This window comes from Electrophorus electricus, chromosome 1 (genome assembly GCF_041902795.1).
Source record: "Electrophorus electricus isolate QZ-2024a chromosome 1, ASM4190279v1, whole genome shotgun sequence".
Lineage (NCBI taxonomy): Eukaryota > Metazoa > Chordata > Actinopteri > Gymnotiformes > Gymnotidae > Electrophorus > Electrophorus electricus.
Genome location: NC_137497.1, coordinates 7,928,013 through 7,948,720, shown reverse-complemented (window position 1 = coordinate 7,948,720; position 20,708 = coordinate 7,928,013). Strand labels below are relative to the sequence as shown.

The window sequence follows — 20,708 nt, the reverse complement described above, 5'->3', positions numbered from 1 at the left end:
GAAATGTGTTTCATATCATCTTATAAAGTTCCTGGTTTAGCTGAATTATACTTTATGACATTTAGTTAATGCTACTTTGTTATATGTTTAGATGGTTGTGATTCATATTCTCAATAAATATCAACTTTTATTATATCAATATCAAATATTTATTATTTAGAATGTTATTCATTTTATCCGTCATATCCATGCAATCAATGATGAAATTCTAATGACCTAAGAAAACCTGTTTTGTCCACAAAATATTTTTCACCCTTCTTCTGTAAAGAACTTTTGGATTAAAAAAAAACGCTTACAGTAATAATGACTTGGGTCACATACGTTGTAACTGTGAGCGGTAAGGAGGCGGACACGTGCGTAAAAGAGCGAGATTTATTAGGGCAAATCCAGAGTCGTAGTCGTTAGGATAGTCCAGGGTCAGTTTACCAACACGGAGAGCACGGGGAGACATGATCAAACTAACAAAACACACGAAGGCAAACAGGGGAAGCAGGCTATAACAAAGGCTAGGAAATACGAAGGAAATACGAGTACAAACTTACATACATGTATTCATACGCAACAAATCTAACAATGAACAATAAAACACAGGCCATCAGACAGGGTTTAAACACATGAATTTAACCAGGAAAGAAACGAGGGACAGATGTGGAAAATCAAATGAGGGGCGGAGAAAACAAAACTACGGAATGGAAATAAAACACACAAGACCGGGAAAACACGGATCATGGAAGTTGGGAGGGACTAACCGTAACATAAGTGTAGGGGAATTTACTCAAAACCTCCAACATCTGGAAGTCATATTCCTTCTCGAGCACTTCCGCACCAAAATTCTGATATTGAATCCCTGGCAATTCGCCCAGGATTAGAAACAAACAAAACTATATTTTATAGTAGGAAAAGGGTGCAAAAATATTTAATGACCTTGGAGTCTCCAATAGGTAAAAATGACTGATATGGCGGAAGGAAAATCACTGAGAAACGTGGGAAACAATTACATTACTGCACTTCCCATGTCAAACTAATCCTGTACAAATAGTCTTAACACACATGAGATTCTGAAACCTGCTTTTGGGGACCCACTGCCCTGGAACACACCAACACACCTGCTGTAGAGTAAAATGACAAAATAAAAGCCACAGCAGGTCTGTGGATTTAAGACCAGTGAAACAGTGATGGACCGTGTTGTTCAGGCCATCTGATGACTACAGCCCAGTGGACTGAACTCTGCCAGACAACAGCAGACCAGCTCCAACAGGTAGAGTCCAGTCCCACAGGTAGAGTCCAGATCAAATGCATCTCACACAGTTAGAGTACAGTTTAAGACCAGCTCCAGCAGGTAGAGCTGAACTCTCCCATTTTTCAGCCTTTATCTCACACACATGATCCAGGTGTTCCTGGTCTTATGAAGTGGGTGGTTAACAGGATCAGGGGGGTTGGATGTGGCAATGACTCAGGACACTTTAAATCACAATAATTTAATCTGGGTTTAGTAGGATGACACTGTGCCAACATGAATAATCTGTGTAATCTAATTAATTCACTCTGCTGTCGTATGTGTGTGTGTGTGTGTGTGTGTGTGTGTGTGTGTGTGTGTGTGTGTGTGTGTGTGTGTGTTTTAATGCATTCATAAGTGAAATGAATGCCTGTTAGGCTGAGTAAGAACTGTTTGGGCGTGTAGTGCTTGGACTGGGGTCTGAGGCTGCTGAGATGGTGGTGGTGTCTCCCCCACTGTGGGCTCATCACTCTGAGCTGAAACAGTTTGGCGTCTGTTCTGTTTCCTCCAGAGTCTCCAGCACACAGAGTGCAAGAACAAGGCAGTTCATGGGAATATGGTGAAGGCCTGGAACTCTGCCACTTCCTGGTCAAAACAGTTTTCAGTGAGGTACAGAAACCCCGTTTATCTCTTACTCTAGACTTGTGATTTCACTCTAGGTTTTTTCCACACTGGCCTTATTTGTTGTTTTAATTAAGTTTGTATTGGCAAGGCTAAAATTCTGTTGTTCTGATCAGAAGGTGGAGGTGAATCTGGACTCTCTCAGGAATGTTCTGAGGTCCATGAATTCTGAGAGGAGTCTGCAGAAGGTTGGGCAGCTAGAAGACACATACACTTTATAATCTGAGTGTACCCAAAATACCTCACTGCACTGAGACACGTTATAATCTGAGTGTACCCAAAACACCTCACTGTACTGAGACACGTTATAATCTGAGTGTACCCAAAACACCTCACTGCACTGAGACATGTTATAATCTGAGCGTACCCAAAACACCTCGCTGTACTGAGACACATTAAAATCTGAGTGTACCCAAAACTCCTCACTGTACTGAGACACGTTATAATCTGAGTGTACCCAAAACACCTCACTGCACTGAGACACATTATAATCTGAGTGTACCCAAAACTCCTCACTGCACTGAGACACGTTATAATCTGAGTGTACCCAAAACACCTCACTGCACTGAGACACGTTATAATCTCAGTGTACCCAAAACACCTCACTGTACTGAGACACGTTATAATCTGAGTGTACCCAAAACACCTCACTGTACCAAGACACGTTATAATATGAGCATACCCAAAACTCCTCACTGTACTGGAATTAATTATAATCTGAATGTACCCAAAAGACCCTTGGCAGTGTTTAGCTGCTGGGTCGATGGGTGTTGCACACATACAGTGTATGTCTAGAAGTAAGTGGACACCTGACCATCACACCTATCTGAGCTTGTTGGACACTGTAAGGGTTTTAAGTGTGGTTTAAAACATCATGGAGGTCTTTAAAGGCCTGGTCAGTGGTTACTGCTGCTCTCAGGTTTGAGATTAGGACTAAATAATCTGAACCTTTCTGAAGACAGAAACAAGTATGTAAGCCATGTTCTCTGTTGTTAAACAGATCCTGTGACGCGAGGAGGCAAAGCAGAATGCAGGGACAAGTCTTGTTGAACACAAGGAACATTTATTTTTAAACAAAACAAAGATGACTCCGTGGTTAGCAGGCTAACCAGGGTGGAACATCAACAAAACACCTATGCAAACACAAGACTTATATACATGCACACTAATGATACACAATGAGGAGCAGGTGTGAAACACAGGGAGGGCGTGAACTAGTGAACCAGGACTAACCAGAGGGTTTATCTATTGGACTAGTGAGTCAGGCCTAGCCAGGGGGGTTAGATCTTGAAAAGAAAAAACATAAGATATCTATTTGTTTTTCTGTTCTATTTTTGCCATAGTAACAGGAGCTGCCATGGCGATAGCAGGTAAAGGTGTGGAGACAAAGGACACCTCACTGTGTGTTTCATTCCTACAGCAGGTGTTCTGAATTTCTGACCTGATGGAAGCTGATCAAGCTCTAATAGCAAAAGGTGATCAGGAAAGAGCTATGTTGTCAATCACTTTTTATTAAGCCAATCAACAACAGGAGTAGCCCAGATGAAAATATGTGTTGTAAATGTGGGTTTGTAAATGTGATATGGTAATCTATGGAGTAGTGACATGTTAGTGTAACTGCCCCTTTAAAAGTTTTTAGAGGGAAAAATGTGAAGACATCTGTGGGGTGTGATGAGAAGGTTTTCCTATATAGCAAAATAAATTTACTAGAGTACAGTGGTGATTTGGGTTTTCAGATGGATAATCTTTGCATAACTCTCTTTTGTATATAACAATGTCTTATGAGTGTGTTGTGAGAAGTGTCTAAATTAAGCTTTATTTTTACTTAGTGTACCAAAGTAGAGTATTAGATGAGTTAGAACATCCAAAATGGAAGAAGATAACTTGCCTATACTGCAGTTGTCAAGACTGTTACTTTATCATTTACTATCATCCATCCAGAGAGAGAGACAGAGAGAGTGAGTGAGTGTGTCACTGGGCCTTTAAGCTGGATAACGTCCTGCGTCTCTGATGGGCTCAGAGTGAGTGTAACTAGCCCATAGAGGGATAATGTGTTACAGATACTACACCATCTCAGATAGAGGAGAGATTCACGTCTGTACTGAGAGGACTGACTGTGGCAGGATATTTTTTTGTTGGTTTTTTTGTGCTCATTAGGATGAAGTGGCGACTGTGTTTGAATCTGGCCTGCCACATATTTTATTGTGGGGTTCTGGTTTAATTAGTATGATTATGTGGGATTTTATTGGGTGGGGAATTTTGGGTTTAAGAAAGGAATATGCTGAGAAGAGGCTTGTTATATCCATTTTTATCTTCTCTTTTCTATTGATATACAGTGTTCTGTATGCTAAAAGCTTATATCCAATAATAATAGTAATTATGTCATTGTCATGAATGGCCCCCTCCTGGCGTCCCTGTTTCCGTGGTTTCCTAGTCGTGTCTGTTTTCCTTTGCGTCCTTGCTGTTCTTTGGTTTAGTTTTCACCGCCCCTCGTCTGCTCCTTCCTTCCGGTCCGTGTTCACCTGAGTCTGTTTATTGCCAACTTGTCCTGGTTATCTGAGCCCTGTGTTTGGGTTTCTATGTTGTCGGTTATTTTGTCTGTAAATCACGTTCCTTCTGTTATTATAGGTTACGCTCCCAGTACTGTCGTCACCCTTGCTTTCACTAGTTCATGTAATTATCGTTTGCTAGTTCATGTAATAGTTGTTTGTCTAATTCATGTCATGCCTTGCTGCAGTGTTTTCTCCAGGCCTCTGCTTATTTTGCCCTTCGTGTTTGTGGTTCCCTCGTTAATAAACTGCATATGCACGCTGCCTCTCGTCTACTTGGGTTGGAACCGTTTGTCTTATACACATTTATGACGTCCGAGTGGTCATTAATTACTCTGTAGTGAGGCTGGAAGTTCTCAGTGGAATCTGGTTGTGTCCTGCTATAAAGGACACCTCGATAGCTCACTCATAGATCGCTCACTTAATAGTTGAATACAGTTTTCATATGATGAAGAACCTGTTTGCGTCCTTCTAATGTAAGAGCACTGCAGTGAGCCAGCTGTTGTTTATTCTTACTGTTGTCTTGTATCTTTATCCCCTCTGCATGGCATTAATTTAGCATTTATTTTGTGTTCTGTGTTTATTATACAAAATAATCTGTTTATTTTGGACTCCTGTATTTGTCTTACAATGCAGAATATTAATGGAATTATCTAATGTGATCTAATGTAAAATTCCACATCAAATGTAAAACCACAGATTGGTTGTACTGCTGCAAGGAGGTGATATTCATAATTTATTTTTGTTTATTATTATTAAACTACATTATGTAGTTTTCTGATGTACCAAATACAGGTAAACAAATACATTTTCTTTCCACAATACTTGAAACCCATGCTCAGCATTCAGCCATTAAGAAGATTCTTTGTCATATGCACAACATGTCATGGACGTTCACACACATGCTTATTGTGAGGCTGATTTTCTAAATTACGATCATCTGTAAGTTACATCTACAAATAAAGTGGTTTAAGTTCCGAAGTGTTTCAACATGCCGACATAGTGGGCACTCTCAGCGCAGCTGCAAAAAAGTCCGTGTAGGAGGGCCTGCGAAACTCATTGGCTGTGTAGTCTATGATTGGAGGCAGTAAAAATGATGGACAGCTACGTTTTGGTTGCAGATCGTCTTAATAAAAAATGACCGGCATAAGAAATCTGTTGTGTAATTGTCTTCATGTGCTCCTCCCTCCACTTTCCCACTGGTGTTCCTGTAGTCTCTCCCATCTCAAGAAAACGAAAGCATTTTCTGAACTAGTTGGGCGGAAAGTTGAAAGTTGGGCTGATTGGAGATACGCGCGTTTAAAATAGTTCACGGTAAGTTAGGTCTGTTTGTTAAAACGTGATGTCGGTGCAGTTTAAACAACGTTTTGTAAATACATAGTTCTGTGTTTGAATCGTAGGTCAACACAAAAGCGGATTAAATGTAAAGATTAAAGTCCTGGTGAAGTTAACGGTACGCCACTGAAATTACGGGACACTAAAATGGACGTTAAAAATAACTCCTAGTACTGTCGTTATATTTTTAAAACATTATTTAACTGGGTCAGATATACTTTCAGTTATTGTAAATCTCGTTTTTAAGTCGTAGTTAGTCAGTAATCTTTTCAAATGGTCCCATTTTAAACTCCTCTGGCATAAACTGCTGTGATTTCTGTTTTTTACAGTTAGTTTTCTGTTCAGTTTCAGCTGTTTTGTAGTGTTATCCAAATCCTCAGTGGACAGTTCAGATTCCCTGTATAGTTAATTATCTCTATTATTAACTATAGCTTGGGATGGGACGGTCAACACTGACGTTTCTACGCTTGTTTCGAGTTTCTGAAGCGCAGCGTTTTGAAACACTGATCTGACGTGTGGCTCAAAACGGCCATGTCACGTGACCACGGCTAAACGAAGCTTGTGTTTCTACAGGTGTGATACAGAACCTGCCGCTCCTGTCTTTGACTGACAGTGTCTGAAACAAACCTGATCACACATCTGTCTCAGTCACAAACTCTATGAATGCTTATAAGTCAAGAAAACACCCAAACTTTCAGGGTTTTTGTGAGAATAGAGAATTTGAGAGATGGAGAGATACAGTGTTGTCTAGATAGAAGGTTATTGATAGGACATATTGACTGATAGGCTAGTGAGAGACATCCAGTGAGCAGTAGTTAGGATAGATATAGTGACATTAATATATAGAAAGTGTATGTAGAGAAAGATCCTCTGGTTTACTGACAGGAATGATGTGCTGTATATCCATACGTTTATATAATGGTAAAAACACCTGTGCATGCCAGCAACATGTGTTCTATGTGAATGAATCTTTTCCAAGACTGAGGAGGTAATTTGGGAAGAGAAGAAGCCCCCCAAACAGCAGAACAACAAAAATTTTATAATATAAATATAATAATAAATATATCATTTTGAGCTATTGTTCCTTTATTTTACTATGAAACCTGTTCCATACAGACAATTCATTAAATCGGTCTGCACTTCATAGACTACAGAGTTCATATGAATCCACAGAACCCAACAAAGTTCATGCAAAGCCACAGAATTCTACAGAGTTCATGTAAACCCACAGAACCCATGTGGTTATTTATCCCAGTAAACATACTGGCATTTTGTTAATAGATTATCTTTCTAAATGTCATGTCTTACACATGAATTTGAAATGCCTCACAGAACACAACAGAAACAGGTTGTTGTATGGTAGTTTCTTTTAAATATTTATTGATCATATGTATCAATAACCTGGTATAACCCACCAGAATAATATCTAAGCAAAGTAGTTTAGACATTGTTGTTTCACAGAATAGAATTATCAAGATGTTAGCAAAAGTGGTCACTGCGGAGATCATGTCAGAATGTTTCTATTCAAAAGGCCCATAAGTGTTGGAAGAATTATGAGTGAATATTATTTACTTTTGTTGTTCCTTATAATATACTTATCTAGTTAAACGTTATGTAATTGGTTAAAAATACTGGTTGATTATCCAGTTAAACTTTGTGTCATTGGCTGAAGATATTGTTCGATTATCCAGTTAAACTCTGCGTCATTGGCTAAAGATGCTGAGTGTTTCCCACACAATAAAACTCTGTTTGTGTTAAACCCAGAGACTCTGTGTTACTGATAAAATGTAAGTCAGGCATCTTCTTTTTATATTGATATTCTGTGATGAAAAAACAATGTTAGTTAACAATTACTAACAAGCAGGCATGTTACTCCCTGTGCCTTTCTGTATAGGTTTAGTTTCACTTTCATGTTTTAGTGGATTTATCCTCTGGTAATACTGTGTTTCATATCAGCTGTACTTCCTTTGTCTAGTAGTCCTTGAGTTTGGGAGGTTGAATCAGTGATTTCAATGTTAGTCATGACCACTGCATTTCTTTATTGAGTCAGTTCCAGAGATTTGCCGCTAGATGACTCCCAAGTATCAGTTATATTGATCGTAGTATAGCCATTTCAATCGACTGTAAAAGCCTTTTTTGTGTATTGTGCATGTTGTCATTTACAAACAACACTGATATTTAAAGTAATATCTGTATTTGTGTCTTTGACCAAAGATTGATGACACATTTGATCTCACAACATATAATATTGGGTAACCTATTCTCTACTTCACAGTTCTGTAACATCAAAGTTCATGCCTGTTATTACACCTTTGATCTCAGTATGGCTTTAAGTGGTCTGGCCAACACACCAGGTTGAACACAGTATAAAGCCAACCTGTGCCAGTCATCCCAGTTCCCTACAGTAGTCTTTACTACACTTTTGAAACCTTGAAACTATTTTTGACACAACTGCTTCGAACATCTCAATATTTCACAAAGCCTCACTTTCCCTCCACCACCTATAGTGTACTGTAAATGTGTCACAGTTAGTCCCTCCCATCTTCCGTGTTCCATGTTTTCCCTGTCTCATGTATTTTACTTCCATTCCGTAGTTTCGTTTTCTCTGCCCCTCGTTTGATTTTCCACACCTGTCCCTCATTTAGTTCATGCATTTACACCCTGCCTTGTTGCCTTGGTCTTGTTTATATGTTGTTTATTTTAATGGTTGTGTTTATTTGAATGCGTGTGTTAGGCTCATTGTGTTTGATTGGTTTAATGTCTGAATGTTTTTGAGAGCTCATCTCTGTATCCCGTAAGTTTGTACTCCACGTGTCCTAGCCTTCGTGTTTCTTAGCCCTGAGTTTCCCCTGTTTGCTTTTGTGTGTTTTGATTGATCATGTTGGTAATATGACCCTGGACTACACTAACGACTATGATTTTGGATTTGCCCCAATAAATCTTGCTCTTCTCCGCACGTGTCCGCCTCCTTACAACTCAATGTTACAAAATGTAGTGAACAACTGATGTACACTGATTAAGGACAAAGATACCACACCTATAGTGAACTGTAAATGTAGTGAACTACTGATGTACACTGATTGAGGACATATAACAGACATGTTGACAGGACTGCTACCACTGTTTCCTCACTAAAGTGTCTTACTTCAATGTGTTATGACTGCACCACTTTATGTTCCAGACAGTTTCTGTGATGAAAGGTCACAGTTTTATATTTCCAGCACAGACTGGTGTTGATGGATTCTGTCTGTTGTCTCACTAACATACCCTATGTAGTGTTCTATATAGACCTGTCTGTGTGGGGGAAAGTGAGTGAGTGGACCATTACAAACACAGCCTGGGTTTATGTTTGACTCACTGTGTGTGTGTGTGTGTGTGTGTGTGTGTGTGTGTGTGTGTGTGTGTGTGTGTGTGTGTGTGTGTGTGTGTGTGTGTGCTAGAAATGACGCGGTTGCTCCTCTTCCTGTTGTGCACGTTGGACCTTTACAATGTCAATTTGCACCTCTTAAATTTTGTGGACAGTCATATGTGATGGGTGTCAGAATGTCATTCTCTGTTTTTTCAGGGGTTAGTTTTGGCTTTGCACTGCCACCTACAGTTCTGGAGATGACTGCATGGATGAACACACTAGTATAAATACATCGCAGGTCTCTCAATATGATGATGAATTTACACTTGAATTTCTTTGTCACTGGTCGTGTTAAATACTAGTTGTGCTGGAGATGTGGAGTTATTTGATGTTTTAGCAGTTGATGGTCAATTTGCCTGTGCTTTAAGACAGAGTGCACATATACGGGCTGTTATGGTATCAGTAAACATATATGTAAACATACAGCATAACTTGTTCTCATACACATGTATTGCACATTGTATTGCTTACATCTTTATATTATTTTATATATCTATTTTTATATTTTCTATTTTTTGCTTCATATTTCATGTTTGGCAGCATGTGTTTTATTTTTAATATGTTAATGTGAGTTTTATCAGGCATTGATTCAGTGTTGATTCACTCTGTGTGTATGAACTGTTGACAGGGAGCAGAGAGCAGCATCTCCAGTGTCCAGTTGTGTGTGTGTGTGAAGAGGAACAACTCCATGATGGAGACTCATAACTCCAGCAGTGGAGGAACCTCTGACCCAAAGTGAGGAGCTTTCCATCAGCACTTAATCTGAGGAAACAGGGAGAGGGAATATTCAGGATAAATGAGATGTAGTGAAGGATGTAATTACTCAACACTTTTTCTCATCTTCATCAGGGTAGAGAGAGCAGAGTCCCCAGCACCCAGCTGATTTATTTTCACTATTCAATATCAGGAGGTGGAGTGAGAGAGCTACCCAGCCAAACACACACACACACACACACACACACACACACACACACACACACACACACACACACACACACACACACACACACACACACACTCACACTCATTAATCCCTGTCAATCATCCTCAGCCATTCCCCTGCTCTCCATCTCCCACTTATTAGTTAGAAGTTCTAGTTATTCTCCCCTTCATCTGTTGCCATTTCCTCTACATATTTAAACCAAGTTCTACTATCAGTGCTCTTCTAGTTTCTGTTTGCTTGTGTGTTTGTATGTGGTATGTTTGTGTGTTATTGAAGGACAGGTGTAATGTGTGTGGTATAGTTGTGTTCCCGACGGACAGGTGTGTGTGTGTGTGTGTGTGTGTGTGTGTGTGTGGTATGTTTGTGTTGCTGAAGGACAGGTGTGATGTGTGTGTGTGTGGTATGTTTCTGCAGTTGCTGAAGGACAGGTGTAATGCATGTGTGTGTCTGTGTTTGTGTTGTTGCTGAAGGATAGGTGTGATGTATGTGGTATGTTTGTGTAGTTGCTGAAGGACAGGTGTGATGTGTGTGTGTGTGTGTGGTGTGTGTGTGGTATGTTTGTGTAGTTGCTGAAGGACAGGTGTGTGTGTGTGTGTGTGTGTAGTTGCTGAAGGACGTGTGTGTGTGTGTGTGTGTGTGTGGTATGTTTGTGTAGTTGCTGAAGGACAGGTGATTCTAATCAAGTGTACAGTGAGTGCAGGTTCCAGGTGGAGTTATTATGTAAGAATGTTGTGGGTGTAATTGGTTGTTCTCTAATGTGATTTATTTTCACTATTCAATATCATCAGGAGGGGGAGTGAGAGAGCAGCAAATCCAGCACCCAGCTGTGTGTCTATGAAGAGTGACTGGTCCATGGATAAGCCTCCTGTATTCAGCAGTGGACCTGTGACCTCAGTCCTATGGTGAGTGACACATTACACACTCAGATTCTTTCATAAGTGGGGTGGATGTGTTCCTCCCAGTGTGTGAGGGAGTGAAGTTCCCCCAATAACACAACAATATTACCCCAGTAAACAATGGCACCATTCTACAGGTCAAACTAATAAGGTTGGACCAGACACTGTTTTTCGTCAGAAGTGGCTGAGGGTTTTCTGGCCCTTAAACATCCCTTCACTGCTGAACTCTTTTGTTTGTTCGTACTATTAAACAGTAAAAACACCCGTTATGTCTCCACCAAGCACTCCCCTTCACTCCTTCACTCTCACCACTCCCCTTCACACCCCATCACTCCCTTCACTCCCGCCACTCCCATCACTCCTTCACTCCTTTTTCCCAGTAGTGTAAGGGGTAGAACAGTGTGGTCTTGCTCACCCACTCCTTCACTCCCACCACTCCCTTCACTCCATCACTCCCATCACTCCCTTCACTCCTTCACTCCCACCACTCCCATCACTCCCTTCACTCCCACCACTCCCCTTCACTCCCATCACTCTCCTTCACTCCTTCACTCCCTTCACTCCTCATCACTCCTTCACTCCTTCACTCCTTCTTCCCAGTAGTGTAAGGAGTAGAACAGTGTGGTCTTGCTCACCCACTCCTTCACTCCCCATCACTCCCACCACTCCCATCACTCCCATCACTCCTCACTCCTTCTTCCCAGTAGTGTAGGGGGTAGAACAGTGTGGTCTTGCTCACCCACTCCTTCACTCCCCATCACTCCCACCACTCCCATCACTCCCATCACTCCTCACTCCTTCTTCCCAGTAGTGTAGGGGGTAGAACAGTGTGGTCTTGCTCACCCACTCCTTCACTCCCCATCACTCCCACCACTCCCATCACTCCCATCACTCCTCACTCCTTCTTCCCAGTAGTGTAGGGGGTAGAACAGTGTGGTCTTGCTCACCCACTCCTTCAGTTCAAACCCTCTCAGTTGTTGGTTTCCTGTTCAGTTGTGTTTTACCTCTTTTGTCCCCTTCCCTGTTTCACCTCATATGTGTTTGGGTCCATCTAGGAGGTCCTGCTTACCTGAACAGGTGGGACAGTCCAGTTCTGTGATACTGACACTATAGTAAAGCAATAGTGGTGGTTCTGGTCTCATTAGTAATGGTGTAACAGTCCAGTTCTGTGATACTGACACTATAGTAAAGTAATAGTGGTGGTTCTGGTGTCATTAGTTTTAGAAACTGTTACATGCAGGTGGATGAGATGTCGGGATACAATTGTTGAAGACATTTATTAGGCCTCAGGAATCACTGTCATAACAGGAAGAACCACACAGGACACAAACAGACTGGAGTAATAAAAAACCACACAGGACACAGACAGACTGGGGTAATAAAGAACCGCACAGGACACAGACAGACTGGGGTAATAAAGAACCGCACAGGTCACAGACAGACTGGGGTAATAAAGAACCGCACAGGAGACAGACAGACTGGGGTAATAAAGAACCGCACAGGTCACAGACAGACTGGTGTAATAAAGAACCACACAGGACACAGACAGACTGGGGTAATAAAGAACTGCACAGGACACAGACAGACTGGGGTAATAGAGACATTGCAGAAAGGGGGAGTTTAGCTAGTATCCCATATCAGTTAACTTCAGCCAGGCATGTAACTTTATTGTGGAGTCTGTGGTACTGGAGACCCCCAGCCATACCACACAATGTCAGAGGGAAGGAACATTCCTTCACCTTTCTAACCACAAAGATAGTACAGCCTCACTGACACAATCTGCAAGAATCATTTCCCATCTCCTACTGTTCAAAACCATCACAAAAGAAGAAGTCAAAAAATGTTTTTAAAGAATGGTTTGATCTTTAGAAACCCTAACATTTGTGTCATATATGTGGGCAGTTTTTGGCTTTAAAAGAAAAATAAATCGTAACTACCCAACTGAAAGATTATTGGACACAGTAGGGAACAAATCACAAGTGATGAAAGATGAGTTAAATTGGCTTAGAGAAGTTAAAGCTTTAATTGTTAATAAGGAAAGTTGTTAGAGGTCCATGGTCTGAGCAGTGTGCAGTGGTGTGACTGACACCCCTCACCTCCTGACTCTCTCTGGGTCTGATCTGATGTCTGATTGATGTGTGACTGATTCCCAGTACAGCGACACAGAGATTCTGCACCAGGGCAACATGGAAATAAACGAAACATGTTTTAATACTGTAAACAGGGTTCATGATGTGTATCATACGAACACAACATTTAAAGTATTCATAAATGATCCGCAGCTGATCTCAGACCTGTGTTGGTTTTGTAGCACCACAGCAGGTTCAGTAAGATGAGGAACAGGACCAAACTCTGTCCCACAGCCAAACCAACCAGGCCAAGAGAGGAGGAATCACCAGCTGAGCTCATGGGAACTGAACAAAGCACATGAATCACAAAATGATTTCTTACATGTTTGATCTATGCTGTCTTTTAAGTTGGTTGTTAAGAAACATTTAAATTCACTGTTTTCTGACCTCTGAGACCCAGCTGTGTGGTGACTCTCCTCTCTCTGGGTGTTTACAGTAGTAGAAACCCTCATCTGACTTTGAGACAGTATGGATGGTCATTTCTCCTGCAGTCTGGGTCTGGATGAGTGGTCCATCTTTATATAAATCAGCTCTGAGGTGTGATGTGATAGTGGGGTGAAGTAAACAGTGTAGAGTCAGAGGATCTCCCTCAGTCACAGGATGGACAAACTCTCCAGAATCACACCACCATCTAGACCAGAGAAAACACTTTACTCATCTGTTACAGAGAGAAGGATTCCAGCATGACCACTGAGTATTGCATAACAGGTTTGGGACACAGAATATAAATACAATACACCCAATCTTTGGAAAGTAGAATAATGTCACACACACACACACACACACACACACACACACACACACACACACACACACACACACAGAGAGAGAACTGTTAGAGTAACAGCTTTCTTTATTAACCCTCACCCTGGTTCTTGGTCAGTATCTGATAGTTCTGATAGTGTCCACCATGGACACATCCTGTCAGGACGCTTCACCCCTGATTATCCTGCCTGCTGCCCCACAGCCGCTCTGTTACACCTTCTCTCTCTCTCTCTCTCTCTCTCTCTCTCTCTCTGTTCTGGTGCCCTCTGTTCTGTGTGGATGGGGTGCATATAATTGTTTATGTTCCAGTGTTCATTTTCTTGTGTTCATTTCCCAGTAACTGGTGAAGCACCATTCACATAAACATTATTCTACATCACCAGAGTGAGGGCCAGGGGAAGCTTCTCTGGTTATTCTGCTGTACTGTCAGTACAGTGTTTGGGTTGAAGCCATGTATCACATCATCATCAACATCATGTACACAACCATGAATTTAACTTGGATTCATGTTTATAAACTATAGATTATCCATTAAAGTCTTTGATTTGTTTGTCCACAGTGACCAGAAGAAGCCTGAAAACATTTCTAAAGAAAAGCTGGAGTCAGTGTTCAAGGTGTGTAAGTGTGTGTGTGTGTGTGTGTGTGTGTGTGTGTGTGTGTGTGTGTGTGTGTGTGTGTGTGTGTGAGGAGGGAAGGGTCTTTATCATTAGAGTGTGTTTAGATCACAGATCATCATGAGACTCTGTGGTTTACTGGTTCATACTTTACTTTAATGACTTTTTGTAATTTATCTGATAATGAACGAAACTCAAACTTCACAAACTATTCTAACTTTCTAAAATTAACTAACATTTAAACTTTAAGATACAGCTCAGTTAATGTGATGCTTATGTTCTTTTATAAACCATAATGTGCACATGACCATCCAATCCCACTCAGTTCAGTCCTCTCTTCTGTTTAATTGATTATCCTGTGTTAAAAAGATCTGTATATGACACTAGTTTTACTGATACTATTTATTCAGGAGCTGGAGGACAAAATCATCTCTCTGGTAAAGAATGAGCTGAAGAGATTTAAGAATCTACTGAGCTCAGATTACCCAGCATGCACTGGGAGACAGGTGGAGGATGAGGAGGATCAGAGCAGTGTCAGAGAGGGGGTGCTGGAGATCACACTGCACGTCCTGAGGAAGATGAACCAGAAAGACCTCGCTAACACACTACTGACCAGTAAGAGTTCTGGGTCATGACATTATCACATTTAGCAGGTGCTTTTATTGAAGGAAAATAAATACTTACAATTGTGAGTACAATTCAAGCAATTGAGGGTTAATGGTCTTGCTCATGTGCCCAACAGTGGCAACTTTGTAGTGGTGGGGCTTGAATTGACAACCTTCTGATTGTTGGTACAATACATTAACTGCTGGACTATGTGTCATGTGTTTGCAGAATGCTGACGTTTTGAGGATACATTGTTATTCTTTAGGGCTGAGATTTAATTTGACCAATGAGATTTGACCACAAATCACTGGCAGATGTTAATTTTTTTTTTTTTCTATGTCCACATACACCCCCCCCCCTCCAAGTATCCAAGTATATGTTCATGAATGAATCATGTGAGAGTTTGGATACAATTGCAATCAAGTTTACTCACAAGTGGAATAGTTCAAGTGGTCAGACACTATTTCATGTTAAAAGGATCACTTAAAATAAAGTGTCATTTTATTCTTTGTAACTGAGATTAGAACACAGGTCCTATCGCACAGATCACATTAGAACACAGGTCCTATCTCACAGATCACATTAGAACACAGGTCCTATCTCACAGATCACATTAGAACACAGGTCCTATCTCACAGATCACATTGGAACACAGGTCCTATCTCACAGATCACATTGGAACACAGGTCCTATCTCACAGATCACATTGGAACACAGGTCCTATCTCACAGATCACATTGGAACACAGGTCCTATCTCACAGATCACATTAGAACACAGGTCCTACCTCACAGATCATTAGAACACAGGTCCTACCTCACAGATCACATTAGAACACAGGTCCTACCTCACAGATCACATTAGAACACAGGTCCTATCTCACAGATCACATTAGAACACAGGTCCTATCTCACAGATCACAGGTTGTCCCCCCCCCCCTCCTTGTCCAGTCTGGGTTGTAGATCTCCTCAGTCAGGTGATGGTTACCAGTGTGTGTGGTGGAACCTCAGCTGGTTTCTAACTACTGACCATTTGGTGTTATTGATAACCAGTAAATATTATCAATAAAATAATGTATAATACAATGTCTGTTAATCTTGAAATTTAAGGCTGTCAGTCCCTGAATTGACTAAGATTTACCACTGGAAGTTTCATGCCCAATCTAGCAGGAATAAACAATCTATTTATAACAATCTGTTTATCTCTTTTCCTCTAACTCCTGTAATGAGTCTTTTATGAATGAATCTAAAAGAGATTATCATGTGTTCTGTTGTCTTCCTCTTTTATCAGAACTGGCCCCTGCTTGCCACAGAAAGCTCAAATCCAAACTGAGGGACAAATGTCAGAAGATTCATGAAGGAATCTCACAGCAGGGAACCACAGCACTTCTGAATGAGATCTACACAGAGCTCTACATCACAGAGGGAGGGAGTGGAGAGGTCAATAATGAGCATGAGGTGAGACAGATTGAGACAGCGTCCAGGAGACCAGCAACACAGGAGATACCCATCAAATGCAGTGACATCTTTAGACCCTTACCAGGACAAGACAAAGCCATCAGAACAGTGCTGACTAAAGGAGTGGCTGGAATTGGTAAAACAGTCTCTGTGCAGAAGTTCATACTGGACTGGTCTGAAGGAAACATAAATCAGGATGTTCTCTTCATATTCCCACTTCCTTTTAGGGAGCTGAATTTGCTGAAGGAGAAAAAGTTCAGTCTGGTGGAGCTTCTTCATCGCTTTTTCCCAGAAACATGTGAATTAAAACCTAAACATTATACAAGCTACAAAATTCTGTTCATCTTTGATGGTCTGGATGAGTGTAGACTTCCTCTAGATTTCCAGAACAATGAGAGATTGTGGGATGTAACAGAGTCAACCTCAGTGGATGTGCTGCTGACAAACCTCATCAAGGGGAATCTGCTTCCCTCTGCTCTCCTCTGGATAACCTCTCGACCAGCAGCAGCCAATCAGATCCCTCATGAGTGTGTTGACCAGGTAACAGAGGTAAGAGGGTTCAGTGAACCACAGAAAGAGGAATATTTCAGGAAGAGAATCAGTGATCAGGGCCTGGCCAATAGAATCATCACACACATGAAGTCATCAAAAAGCCTCTACATCATGTGCCACATTCCAGTCTTCTGTTGGATTGCAGTCACTGTTCTAGAGAGAATGTTGGGTGAAGCAGAGAGTGGAGAGATCCCCAAGACTCTGACTCAGATGTTCACACACTTCCTGATCTTTCAGCTCAGACACAAGGATCAAAAGTATGGAGGAAGTATGAAAGGACAAAAAGGTCCCACTCACCCACATCACATGAGAGAACATGTTTTGGCACTGGGAAAACTGGCTTTCCAACAGCTAGAAAAAGGCAACCTGATCTTCTATGAGGAAGACCTGAGAAACAGTGGCATTGATGTCAGAGAAATGACAGTGTATTCAGGAATGTGCACTCAGATCTTCAGAGAGGAGTTTGAGCTACAGCTGGGGAAGGTGTTCAGCTTTGTTCATCTGAGTGTTCAGGAGTTTCTGGCTGCTTTATATGTGTTTACTTCCTTCATCTCCACCAACACCAATGTGCTACAACAGCAACACCCTGGATTTTTCAGTATTTTCAAAACCCCAATGTCTGTCTTCCTCAACAGTGCAGTGGACAAGGCCTTACAGAGTCAAAATGGACACCTGGACCTTTTCCTTCGCTTCCTTCTGGGTCTCTCACTGGAGTCCAATCAGACTCTCTTACGAGGCCTACTGACACAGACAGGAAGCAGCTCTCACAGCAAAGAGGAAACAGTCAAGTACATCAAGGACAAGATCAGTGACAGTCCCTCTACAGAGAAATCCATCAATCTGTTCAACTGTCTGAATGAACTGAATGATCATTCTCTAGTGCAGGAAGTCCAAATATACCTGAGCAAAGGAGGTAACAGTAGTCTCCATGGAGCCAGACTGTCTCCTGCTCAGTGGTCAGCTCTGGTGTTTGTGTTGCTGAACTCAGAAGAGGACCTGGATGAGTTTGACCTGAGGAAATATGACCCATCAGAGGAATGTCTACTGAGACTGCTGCCAATGGTCAAAGCATCCAGAAAAGCCATGTGAGTATTTTCATTTAGAGATGAACAGTGGGTGTAGCAGGCAGTGGATGTTCTTGACTCAGAAGGTCTTCTATGAAAAATGAAAAGGAGAGTGAGCCAACATTAGAGAGAGAGCAGGATAGAGAGATCCTACATTAAAGCACATGTAGGTGATTGAAGGCTCCAACACCAGGTGCTTAAGTTAAACCATAAAGTTGTGGAACATTGGAATGTAGTAACACTGTCCAGTGATTCATTAGTCTAAATGTATTAATGATGGTTAAATTATATTTGATGTCATGGGTAGTTGTGTGTCTGTGTGTTGAGAATGGTCCTACATTTACAACAGTGGCCAACAGTGTTTATACTTCACCCATCACGTGTACACATGTGCACACACACACACACACACACACACACACACACACACACACACACACACACACACACACACACACACACACACACACACACACACACACACACACACACACACACATATATATATATTTCACACTGATGGCAGTTTTCAAACTTTATCATGGGCTTTCTTTAGAGCCGATGATGGTGATTGGGCACATTAGAAAGGTGTAGGTGTTAATATGACTACATCTGAGACACTTTATAAAGGTGTAGGTGTTAATATGACTACATGCAGTGAGTCTCCCAGAAGCTCATGCTGTTACTACTGTCACTCACCTAAAACTGTAGCAGGCTACTACTGTTGCTCACATACAGTGGGACCAATATCTCAGACCACTAGTGAAAATGATTGTTTTGCATTTCTCTCAAGTTTAATACAATGCTTTTCTTTACAAATCATATAATCAGCATAAATTGTCTGATCAGTTTAAAGTTTTTTCATGAATTTCAGAAAGTTTTAGTATTTGGCTTTATACAAATTGCATGTAAGCACAGTTGTGAAACTGACCATATCAGTTCTTTTGTACAAAAAGTCAAATGTCCTTGAGTCCTCACACAAGCAGTGTAGGAGAAGTGAGTCAGTTCTGATCCAACTGAAACATGTGAACCATCCTCTTCTCCCCAGTATTTTACTGCACACATACAGTCCATGAAGGACAAACGCCAGGGACACATTTCATGTCAACAGCATACATGGGATAGTTGCCTCACACACACTTAACTGACTGATGGGTTCTAAGTCACACACACTTAACTGACTGATTGTGTCTGAGTCACACACACACCTGACTGACTGATGGGGTCTGCCTCACACACACCTGACTGACTGATGGGGTCCCTGACTCAGCTATTGAGCCTCCGGGATTCTCGGTGCACCACAAAGACAGAACTGAGGACCTCACTGGGAAAAGCAAAGGCAGAGGAGAATGTTTCATGATCAGTGACTCATAGTGTGAGCACAGGAATGTAAACACTAGTAAAAGATTATGCTGTCTGCATTCTGTCCATTCCTCCATAATCACTACTGCAGTGTTCATCCCACCATCATTACTACTGCAGTGTTCATACACTAATATTCACTACTGCAATGTTCATTCCTCCATAATCAATACTACAGTGTTCATTACTCCATAATCACTAATGCAGTGTTTATTCCTCCATAATCACTACTCTGCATTTCTTTCAACAATATTTTCTGTTTGTATATTAGTGTGTTTGTATTTGTGAAACATTGAATGAGATCTATGTTGTTCTGTTTCCTGTTATGGTGTTAGGGGTGGGATATTTTGATACTTGGACTCTGATTATGGTAACTGCCATTCACTGACTTATGAACCAACCATCCATTATTTGGTCACCTGTCTTAGGTTGCTAATGAATGTTATTTGTCATGTCTTTGTTCATTTTGTCTTTGATGAAGACACAGTAGTGTTGAAATGTTGCTGTGTTTGTAAAATTAAAAGGCTGAAAATGTATCAGTGTGTTCCAGACCTATCAAGCTCTTTACATTTTTATTAGCAGTTCAGATCTTTTAATTCATCATCCTCTGACTGAACTACATTATTTACTGTATTTACTCTTTTACAGACTATCTGGCTGTGGTCTCACGGAAGAGTCTTGCAAATCTCTCACATCAGTTCTACAAACAGAAAACTCACTGAGAGAGCTGGAGATGAATAATAATGACCTGCAGAATTCAGGAGTGGAGCAGCTCTGTGCTGGACTGAAGAGTTCACACTGTAAACTGGAGATTCTCAGGTGAGTTTCTGTGACTATTTTTGAATGTAAATAAAGAGCCATTTTAAAAAGGTCAGTGTCAACTCCCTTATAGTACAGTATTAAACAAACATTGCCAGACAAGGCAATGCAAGGAAATATACACTTTTATATTATATTATAAAGTTCTCTTCTCTAAATATTTCTAAATATAGTTTTCTGTTGAAACCTCACTGCATTTCATTAAATAACCACACTGTGGAGACAAAGAGTTACATTTGTGATGCATGAGCGTTTATTCAAGTCTATAAGAGAAATATAACATTGTAAAGAGGAGACACAGATGAGTCCTTG

The 20,708-nt window shown here is 41.0% G+C and overlaps 1 protein-coding gene across 2 annotated transcripts in view; it reads left to right on the top strand.

Annotated features, from left to right (window-relative positions):
- Positions 1–5,674: 5,674 nt before the first annotated feature.
- The window catches only part of LOC145657001 (NLR family CARD domain-containing protein 3-like), a 33,067-nt gene continuing 18,033 nt past the window's right edge, over positions 5,675–20,708 (top strand). For both annotated transcript variants that reach the window (XM_081711065.1, XM_081711068.1), the window contains exons 1-7: positions 5,675–5,760; positions 9,819–9,925; positions 10,922–11,035; positions 14,483–14,537; positions 14,948–15,152; positions 16,433–18,236; positions 20,226–20,396. In XM_081711065.1, coding sequence (XP_081567191.1) covers positions 9,879–9,925; positions 10,922–11,035; positions 14,483–14,537; positions 14,948–15,152; positions 16,433–18,236; positions 20,226–20,396 — 2,396 coding nt within the window. In that variant the 5' untranslated portion in view covers positions 5,675–5,760; positions 9,819–9,878. The remainder of the gene's footprint in view (positions 5,761–9,818; positions 9,926–10,921; positions 11,036–14,482; positions 14,538–14,947; positions 15,153–16,432; positions 18,237–20,225; positions 20,397–20,708) is intronic.